This window comes from Onychostoma macrolepis, chromosome 23, assembly GCF_012432095.1.
Source record: "Onychostoma macrolepis isolate SWU-2019 chromosome 23, ASM1243209v1, whole genome shotgun sequence".
NCBI lineage: Eukaryota > Metazoa > Chordata > Actinopteri > Cypriniformes > Cyprinidae > Onychostoma > Onychostoma macrolepis.
The window spans coordinates 447,501-457,500 of NC_081177.1; the positions used below are offsets into that span (position 1 = coordinate 447,501).

The window sequence follows — 10,000 nt, forward strand, 5'->3', positions numbered from 1 at the left end:
ATGTGTGTGTGTGTGTGTGTGTGTTTGTGTTTGTGTTTGTGTTTGTGTTTGTGTTTGTGTTTGTGTGTGTGTGTGTGTGTGTGTGTGTGTGTCTGTGTCTGTGTGTGTCTGTGTCTGTGTGTGTCTGTGTGTGTGCTCCTGGGGTCAGATTCATTGTTCCAGTAAGAGTCTGTATGGAGACAGCACTGGGTGGACACATCCTGTTCCCTACACACACACACACACACACACACACACACACACACACACACACACACATGTAGTACATATATGTAGTTTTTCAAAATGTTCTTTTTTCTTTTGTCAAAGGTAAAACTAGTTGACAAATAAAGTAAATAATATTTATGTATTCAAATAAAGGAAATTATAAAAGAACACAAATTTTTAAATAAATAAATATTATTTACTGTATTTGTCAGTTATTTTCCCCTCCGAACGGGCAGGTGTGTGTCATTTGTACAGACAGTATCGTTTGCTCAGACAGTTTTCTGATGATATCACTGCTGCTAACAACACAGCGCTATCAAACTACATCTGATACACACACATGCAGACGCTCGAGGTCATGTGACAGGAGTGTGCGTGTGTGTGAGGCTCGTAAAGAGAGAGTGAGCAGCTGCAGGGTCTCTCACACAACAGACAGAAACTCAGACGAGTCATGAGAGAGGAATTCTGTCAAACAAACACACAGCCTGTGTAATCCAACCACACATAAACACAGAGTCAGTCTGTCCGTCTAAACGTGTGTGTGTGTGTGTGTGTGTGTGTGTGTGTGTGTCTCAGGCGCTCCAGCCGCACGCGGGATCCGGACCCGGATAAGAGCGGCCAGTTCCTGATGGGTCAGGGTGAGTGACGTCTTCTGATCAGGAATGTGTTCTCCGGCGGTAAATCTGTCAGCGCTCACCGCTGAGTTATGTTGTTTACGTGTGAGAGTGACGCCGCCACAGAACGTGTTGTTAGAGTTAACATGAGTTTAGTTGTTTACTGTTGCCAGGCAGCGGTCTGATGCATCGCTGTGGGTCGAGACTCGTCAGCAACAGAAAATGTGCTTCATGTGGCGACGTTTACATGTTTGTATTATTATTTTGACTAAACTCAAAAATATGAATTAATGTTAGTAAACTCGCCTGATAACATAAGGTTACATTAACAAAAGTCATTTTTAAGAGTTTAATCAGGGAGGGAAAAACTCCTGAAATCCATCTACTGTAAGATCCGAACATATGTGTTGCGAAATATGATTGAGAAAGAAAGTAAATAATATTTATTTATAAAAACAAATATGTGAAATAATATAAAATACTTTTACATAATTAAATATTATTTATAATTGAGAAATAAAGTCAATAATATATACTTATAATAAAAATAATAAATAAAATAAATAGTTTGCATATTATTTTCAATTGACAAATAAGGTAAATAATTAAATTTTATGATGAAATATTATTTATGATTGACAAATCAGTTTTTCCCCTACCATTATTTTAGGGGGGCGGCCCGCCCCCCAACGGAACTCCAGCCCCCCCCCAAAAGCCATAAACATAGGGGAAACACTGTAAATTGACTAAACACTTTTTTTCTATATTTCTATATTTTTTTCTATATTTGAATAGTTATTCATTTTTATTTAAGTTTTAATTATTTAATACATCAAGTTAAACTAAATGAAAATGAGAAATGTTTCCTTGGCAACTAGCTGAAATAAGTTTTTAAGTAACAAAAATGTTTTGCGTTTGTTTATTCATTAATCAGGCTTTTTATCCAAAGCAACTTAACAAATGAGGAACACAACAAGCAATTCATCATAAACAGACAAATAACCCTGAGAAAAGCTGGTCATGCGGTTTCAGACATTGTTGAGATGTTTTGTTGTGGTTGTGGTTTAATTGTGTGTGTGTTTCTCACAGGGATTAAAGTGTACATCGATCCGTTCACATACGAGGATCCGAACGAGGCGGTGAGGGAGTTCGCTAAAGAGATCGACGTGTCGTTTGTGAAGATCGAGGAGGTGATCGGTGCCGGTGAGAACCGTGTGTGTGATTGTTGAGCGCAGGTGTGGCGCAGGGCTCGTGTTTCTGCGTGAACAGCAGTAATATGGGACACACACACACCTGATGAAAGCACGGCTCACGTTACGCCATTGTGTGTGTGTGAATCTGATAGTCTTCATATTTGATGTGTGTGTGTGTGCAGGTGAGTTCGGTGAGGTGTGTCGCGGCCGGCTCAAGGTTCCCGGGAAGAAAGAGAACTACGTGGCCATTAAGACCCTGAAGGGCGGCTACACAGACAAGCAGAGGCGGGACTTCCTGTCTGAGGCGTCAATCATGGGTCAGTTCCAGCATCCTAACATCATTCACCTGGAGGGAGTGATCACAGCTTCCTGTCCTGTGATGATTCTGACCGAGTACATGGAGAACGGCGCACTGGACTCCTTCCTGCGGGTCAGTACCTGTCTCTCTGTCTGTCTGATGTCGGGTCAGATGTGTCGCCCGCTCTCACCTGTCTATCCGTCTGTCTGTCTGATGTCGGATCAGATGTGTCGCCCGCTCTCACCTGTCTATCCGTCTGTCTGTCTGATGTCGGATCAGATGTGTCGCCCGCTCTCACCTGTCTATCCGTCTGTCTGTCTGATGTCGGGTCAGATGTGTCGCCCGCTCTCACCTGTCTATCCGTCTGTCTGTCTGATGTTGGGTCAGATGTGTCGCCCGCTTTCACCTGTCTATCCGTCCGTCTGTCTGTCTGATGTCGGGTCAGATGTGTCGGCCGCCCTCACCCGTCTCTCTGTCTGTCTGATGTCGGGTCAGATGTGTCACCCGCTTTCACCTGTCTATCCGTCCGTCTGTCTGTCTGATGTCGGGTCAGATGTGTCGCCCGCCCTCACCTGTCTCTCTCTGTCTGATGTCGGGTCAGATGTGTCGCCCGCTCTCACCTGTCTATCCGTCTGTCTGATGTCGGGTCAGATGTGTCGCCCGCTCTCACCTGTCTATCCATCTGTCTGTCTGATGTCGGGTCAGATGTGTCGCCCGCTCTCACCTGTCTATCCATCTGTCTGTCTGATGTCGGGTCAGATGTGTCGCCCGCTCTCACCAGTCTCTCTCTGTCTGTCTGATGTCGGGTCTGATGCGTTGCCCGCTTTCACCTGTCTCTCTGTCTGTCTGATGTCGGGTCAGATGTGTCGCCCGCTTTCACCTGTCTCTCTGTCTGTCTGATGTCGGGTCTGATGTGTCGCCCGCTTTCACCTGTCTGTCTGATGTCGGGTCAGATGTGTTGCCCCGCTTTCACCTGTCTCTCTGTCTGTCTGATGTTGGGTCAGATGTGTCACCCGCTCTCACCAGTCTCTCTCTGTCTGTCTGATGTCGGGTCTGATGCGTCGCCCGCTTTCACCTGTCTCTCTGTCTGTCTGATGTTGGGTCAGATGTGTCACCCGCTCTCACCAGTCTCTCTCTGTCTGTCTGATGTCGGGTCAGATGTGTCGCCCGCTCTCACCAGTCTCTCTCTGTCTGTCTGATGTCGGGTCAGATGTGTTGCCCGCTCTCACCAGTCTCTCTCTGTCTGTCTGATGTCGGGTCAGATGTGTCACCCGCTCTCACCAGTCTCTCTCTGTCTGTCTGATGTCGGGTCTGATGCGTTGCCTGCTTTCACCTGTCTCTCTGTCTGTCTGATGTCGGGTCAGATGTGTCGCCCGCTTTCACCTGTCTCTGTCTGTCTGATGTCGGGTCTGATGTGTCGCCCGCTTTCACCTGTCTGTCTGATGTCGGGTCAGATGTGTCGCCCCGCTTTCACCTGTCTCTCTGTCTGATGTTGGGTCAGATGTGTCACCCACTCTCACCAGTCTCTCTCTGTCTGTCTGATGTTGGGTCAGATGTGTCGCCCGCTTTCACCTGTCTATCCGTCTGTCTGATGTCGGGTCAGATGTGTCGCCCACTTTCACCTGTCTCTCTGTCTGTCTGTCCGTCTGTCTGATGTCGGGTCAGATGTGTCGCCCGTTTTCACCTGTCTCTCTGTCTGTCTGATGTTGGGTCAGATGTGTCGCCCGCTTTCACCTGTCTCTCTGTCTGTCTGATGTTGGGTCAGATGTGTCGCCCGCTTTCACCTGTCTCTCTGTCTGTCTGATGTCGGGTCAGATGTGTCACCCGTTCTCACCTGTCTCTCTCTGTCCGTCTGTCTGATGTCGGGTCAGATGTGTCGCCCGCCCTCACCCGTCTCTCTGTCTGTCTGATGTCGGGTCAGATGTGTCGCCCGCCTCACCCGTCTCTCTGTCTGTCTGTCTGATGTCGGGTCAGATGTGTCGCCCGCTCACCCGTCTCTCTGTCTGTCTGATGTCGGGTCAGATGTGTCGCCCGCTTTCACCTGTCTCTCTGTCTGTCTGATGTCGGGTCAGATGTGTCGCCCGCTTTCACCTGTCTCTCTGTCTGTCTGATGTTGGGTCAGATGTGTCGCCCGCCCTCACCCGTCTCTGTCTGTCTGTCTGATGTTGGGTCAGATGTGTCGCCCCCTTAACCCATCTCTCTGTCTGTCTGTCTGTCTGATGTTGGGTCAGATGTGTCGCCCGCCCTCACCCGTCTCTCTGTCTGTCTGGTGTTGGGTCAGATGTGTCGCCCGCTCTCACCCGTCTCTCTGTCTGTCTGATGTTGGGTCAGATGTGTCGCCCGCTCTCACCCGTCTCTCTCTCTGTCTGTCTGTCTGATGTTGGGTCAGATGTCGCCCGCCTCACCCGCCTCTCTGTCTGTCTGTCTGATGTTGGGTCAGATGTGTCGCCCGCCTCACCCGCTCTCTCTCTCTGTCTGTCTGTCTGATGTCGGGTCAGATGTGTCGCCCGCTCTCACCCGTCTCTCTGTCTGTCTGATGTTGGGTCAGATGTGTCGCCCGCTCTCACCCGTCTCTCTCTCTGTCTGTCTGTCTGATGTTGGGTCAGATGTGTCGCCCGCTCTCACCCGTCTCTCTCTGTCTGTCTGATGTTGGGTCAGATGTGTCGCCCGCTCTCACCCGTCTCTCTGTCTGTCTGATGTTGGGTCAGATGCGTCGCCCTCTCTCACCTGTCTCTCTGTCTGTCTGCAGCTGAACGACGGTCAGTTCACGCCCATCCAGCTGGTGGGGATGCTGCGTGGAATTGCGTCCGGTATGAAGTACCTCTCAGAGATGAGTTATGTTCACCGGGATCTGGCGGCGCGAAACATCTTGGTCAACAGTAACCTGGTGTGTAAGGTGTCTGACTTTGGCCTGTCCAGATTCCTGACGGAGAACTCGTCTGACCCCACATACACCAGCTCACTGGTGAGGATCTGCTGCTGTCACACACATCCACCAAACCCTGCAACACACACACATGCACGGTCACACCAACATTTCAGTACTTTTTTGTGATCAAAATGTCTGATTTTGTTATGGTAGTTTCCAGAGCTTAAAATTTGCAATATTTTTCAGAATTAGATGGGATTTTTTGTTTTGTGATCAAAATGCAATAATTTCCAGAATTTTACAGAAAGTTTGAATTTTTTTTTTTTGTTGCAATTGCAAATTTCTTGTCACTTTTTTTATGGTCAAATTGTTTGACTTTGTGGTGATAAGTTACAGGATTTTACAGAAACTTTGCCTTGTTCTTCATAACTAGAATAATGCGTTTTTGTGATATGCTATATTATCATTTTTACCATATTATATATAACAATAGACATCCAATATTCATACATGACAGAAAAACAACAAAATGCAGAAATCAGCATTCATTTTATAATTTTTTGTCTTACCAAATTCTGACACAAAACTCTTAAACATGATAGTTACTTTATTTAGTATTTTTGTTATTAAAAATAAGAACAAAGAAGCAAATTTACAAACAACAGTGCAACAATACAAATGAAATAAAGAGTGTTTTAGTTTTCATGTAGACACACAGAATATCAAATAACGACGTGTAAAGTAAGACTGTTCTCACAGCAGAGCACGGTGGTGTTGTGTTGTTGATGATGTTGGTGACGTGTGTGAGTGTCAGTGACGTTGAGCTTTGAATCTGTGTGTGTCTCAGGGCGGGAAGATCCCGATCCGCTGGACGGCTCCTGAAGCCATCGCCTTCCGTAAGTTCACCTCGGCGTCAGACGTCTGGAGCTACGGCATCGTGATGTGGGAGGTGATGTCGTTCGGAGAGAGACCCTACTGGGACATGAGCAACCAGGACGTGAGTGAGGCTGCAGAGCGTGTGATCTGACGGACGAGTGTGTTCTGAGCCGAGTGATGATGATGATGTGTGTTTGTGTGCAGGTGATCAACGCCATCGAGCAGGACTACCGCCTGCCTCCTCCCCCAGAATGCCCTGCGTCTCTGCACCAGCTGATGCTGGACTGCTGGCAGAAGGAGAGATCGTCTCGCCCGCGATTCTGTGCCATCGTCTCTGCCCTCGACCGACTGATACGCAACCCAGCCTCGCTCAAGATCACCGGACGCATCTCAGACGTGTGAGTGTGTGTGTGTGTGTGTGTGTGTGTGTGTGTGTGTGTGAGTGTGTGTGTGTGTGTGTGTGTGTGTGTGAGTCTGTCTGTGTGTGTGTGTGTGTGTGTGTGTGTGTGTGTGTGTGTGTGTGTGTATGAGTGTGAGTCTGTGTCTGTGTGTGTGTGTGTGTGTGTGTGTGTGTGTGTGTGTGTGTGTGTGTGTGTGTGTGTGTGTGTGTGTGTGTGTGTGTGTGTGTGTGTGTGAGTCTGTCTGTGTGTGTGTGTGTGTGTGTGTGTGTGTGTATGAGTGTGTGTGTGTGTATGAGTGTGAGTCTGTGTCTGTGTGTGAGTGAGTCTGTGTGTGTGTGTGTGTGTGTGAGTGTGTGTGTGTGTGTGTGTGTGAGTCTGTCTGTGTGTGTGTGTGTGTGTGTGTGTATGAGTGTGTGTGTGTGTGTGTGTGTGTGTATGAGTGTGAGTCTGTGTCTGTGTCTGTGTGTGTGTGTGTGTGTGTGTGTGTGTGTGTGTGAGTGTGTGTGTGTGTGTGTGTGTATGAGTGTGTGTGTGTGTGTGTGTGTGTGTGTGTGTATGAGTGTGTGTGTGTGTGTGTGTGTGTGTGTGTGTGTGTGTGAGTCTGTGTCTGTGTGTGTGTGTGTGTGTGTGTGTGTGTGTGTGTGTGTGTGTGTGTGTGTGTGAGTCTGTGTGTGTGTGTGTGTGTGTGTGCAGAGGTGGGTAGTAACGAGTTACATTTACTTCGTTACATTTACTTGAGTTAATTTTTTGGGTAACTAATACTTTTAGAGTATATTTAAAGATGGGTACTTTTACTCTTAAGTACATTTTTAATGAAAAAACAGTACTTTTACTTCGTTACTGTGGGCGACGCTCCTCTCGTTACTTTATCTTTATCCTTCAATTTATTCCAAGCGCGCCATCTACTTTTTCTCTGGGCAATGAGCGATGCCCGTTCACGAATGATTCATTCTTTTGAGTCGATTCTGTTCGAAGGCTTGATCAGACCAGTTGGCAGACCAGTGAATCGGTTCGTGAATCAGTTTGAATGATTCGTTCAGTTCCCTGCCGCACGCGCTGAGTCGTCTGAAGCGGTTCATCAAGAGTGCTGAAGACGTGGTCTATTGCAATACACCCAAAGCGCTTTACAATCATGGGGGGTTCTCTCCTCAACCACCACCAGTGTGCAGCATCCACTTGGATGATGCGACGGCAGCCACAGGACAACGGCGCCAGTGCGCTCACCACACACCAGCTACAGGTGGAGAGGAGAGAGAGATAGAGCCAATCAAGTGGATGGGGTTTATTAGGAGGCCATGATTGACAAGGGCCAGTGGAGGGAATCTGGCCAGGACACCGGGGTTACACCCCTACTCTTTTACGATGAGTGTCCTGGGATTTTTAGTGACCACAGAGAGTCAGGACCTCGGTTTAACGTCTCATCTGAAAGACGGTGCTTTTTGGCAGTATAGTGTCCCCGTCACTATACTGGGGTATTAGGACCCACACAGACCACAGGGTGAGCGCCCCCTGCTGGCCTCACTAACACCTCTTCCAGCAGCAACCTAGTTTTCCCAGGAGTCTCCCATCCAGCTACTGACCAGCTCAAGCCCTGCTTAGCTTCCATGAGCAACCGGTCTTGGGCTGCAGGGTGATATGGCTGTGGCCGATGGAAGAAGTGCATTTGTTTCATTATGTTCAGATGTTCTGTAGCGGTCATGTGAGGAGTTTTCACTCTTCTCCGTGTCAGAGGTTATATACATTTATAATACATAATTAAACTTTAAAATATAATTTAATTTAATTCAGTGATGCAAATCCGAATTTTTATCAGCTGTTACTCCAGTTTTCAGAGTCATATGATCCTTCAGAAATCATTCAAATATATTGTTTTATTACCAGTGTTGTTAAAAAAACAGCATATGCAGGTTAGGTATGTTTTGAAGCTGGGATGCTGGCTTGAGCTGGTCATGTGCTGGTCATGTGCTGGCCATGAGTTGGTCTTGAGCTGGTCATGTGCTGGTCATGTGCTGGTCATGAGCTGGTCATGTGCTGGTCATGAGCTGGTCATGTGCTGGTCATGCTGGTCATGTGCTGGTCATGTGCTGGCCATGAGTTGGTCTTGAGCTGGTCATGTGCTGGTCTTGAGCTGGTCATGTGCTGGTCATGAGCTGGTCATGTGCTGGTCATGTGCTGGTCATGTGCTGGTCATGTGCTGGCCATGAGTTGGTCTTGAGCTGGTCATGTGCTGGTCATGTGCTGGTCATGAGCTGGTCATGTGCTGGTCATGAGCTGGTCATGTGCTGGTCATGTGCTGGTCATGTGCTGGCCATGAGTTGGTCTTGAGCTGGTCATGTGCTGGCCATGAGTTGGTCTTGAGCTGGTCATGTGCTGGTCATGAGCTGGTCATGTGCTGGTCATGTGCTGGTCTTGAGCTGGTCATGTGCTGGTCATGAGTTGGTCTTGAGCTGGTCTTGAGCTGGTCATGTGCTGGTCTTGAGCTGGTCATGTGCTGGTCATGAGCTGGTCATGTGCTGGTCATGTGCTGGTCATGTGCTGGCCATGAGTTGGTCTTGAGCTGGTCATGTGCTGGTCATGCTGGTCATGTGCTGGTCATGAGCTGGTCATGTGCTGGTCATGAGCTGGTCATGTGCTGGTCATGTGCTGGTCATGCTGGTCATGTGCTGGTCTTGAGCTGGTCTTGAGCTGGTCATGTGCTGGTCATGTGCTGGTCATGAGCTGGTCATGTGCTGGTCATGTGCTGGTCATGTGCTGGTCATGTGCTGGCCATGAGTTGGTCTTGAGCTGGTCATGTGCTGGTCATGTGCTGGTCATGAGCTGGTCATGTGCTGGTCATGAGCTGGTCATGTGCTGGTCATGTGCTGGTCATGTGCTGGCCATGAGTTGGTCTTGAGCTGGTCATGTGCTGGCCATGAGTTGGTCTTGAGCTGGTCATGTGCTGGTCATGAGCTGGTCATGTGCTGGTCATGTGCTGGTCTTGAGCTGGTCATGTGCTGGTCATGAGTTGGTCTTGAGCTGGTCATGAGTTGGTCTTGAGCTGGTCATGTGCTGGTCTTGAGCTGGTCATGTGCTGGTCTTGAGCTGGTCATGTGCTGGTCATGTGCTGGTCATGAGCTGGTCATGTGCTGGTCATGTGCTGGTCTTGAGCTGGTCATGAGTTGGTCTTGAGCTGGTCTTGAGCTGGTCATGTGCTGGTCTTGAGCTGGTCATGTGCTGGTCTTGAGCTGGTCATGTGCTGGTCATGTGCTGGTCATGTGCTGGTCTTGAGCTGGTCATGTGCTGGTCATGTGCTGGTCTTGAGCTGGTCATGTGCTGGTCATGTGCTGGTCATGTGCTGGTCATGAGTTGGTCTTGAGCTGGTCTTGAGCTGGTCATGTGCTGGTCTTGAGCTGGTCATGTGCTGGTCTTGAGCTGGTCATGTGCTGGTCTTGAGCTGGTCTTGAGCTGGTCATGTGCTGGTCATGTGCTGGTCTTGAGCTGGTCTTGAGCTGGTCGGACCAGCACATGACCAGCTTAAATCAGCTCAAACCAGCATCCCATGC

The 10,000-nt window shown here is 48.6% G+C and overlaps 1 protein-coding gene across 1 annotated transcript in view; it reads left to right on the forward strand.

Moving 5' to 3' along the window:
- The window catches only part of ephb4b (eph receptor B4b), a 32,493-nt gene that overhangs the window by 19,703 nt on the left and 2,790 nt on the right, over nt 1–10,000 (forward strand). The window contains exons 10-15 of the mRNA XM_058762854.1: nt 784–845; nt 1,911–2,024; nt 2,197–2,444; nt 5,062–5,277; nt 6,029–6,178; nt 6,262–6,455. Of these exons, the coding sequence (XP_058618837.1) occupies nt 784–845; nt 1,911–2,024; nt 2,197–2,444; nt 5,062–5,277; nt 6,029–6,178; nt 6,262–6,455 (984 nt within the window). The remainder of the gene's footprint in view (nt 1–783; nt 846–1,910; nt 2,025–2,196; nt 2,445–5,061; nt 5,278–6,028; nt 6,179–6,261; nt 6,456–10,000) is intronic.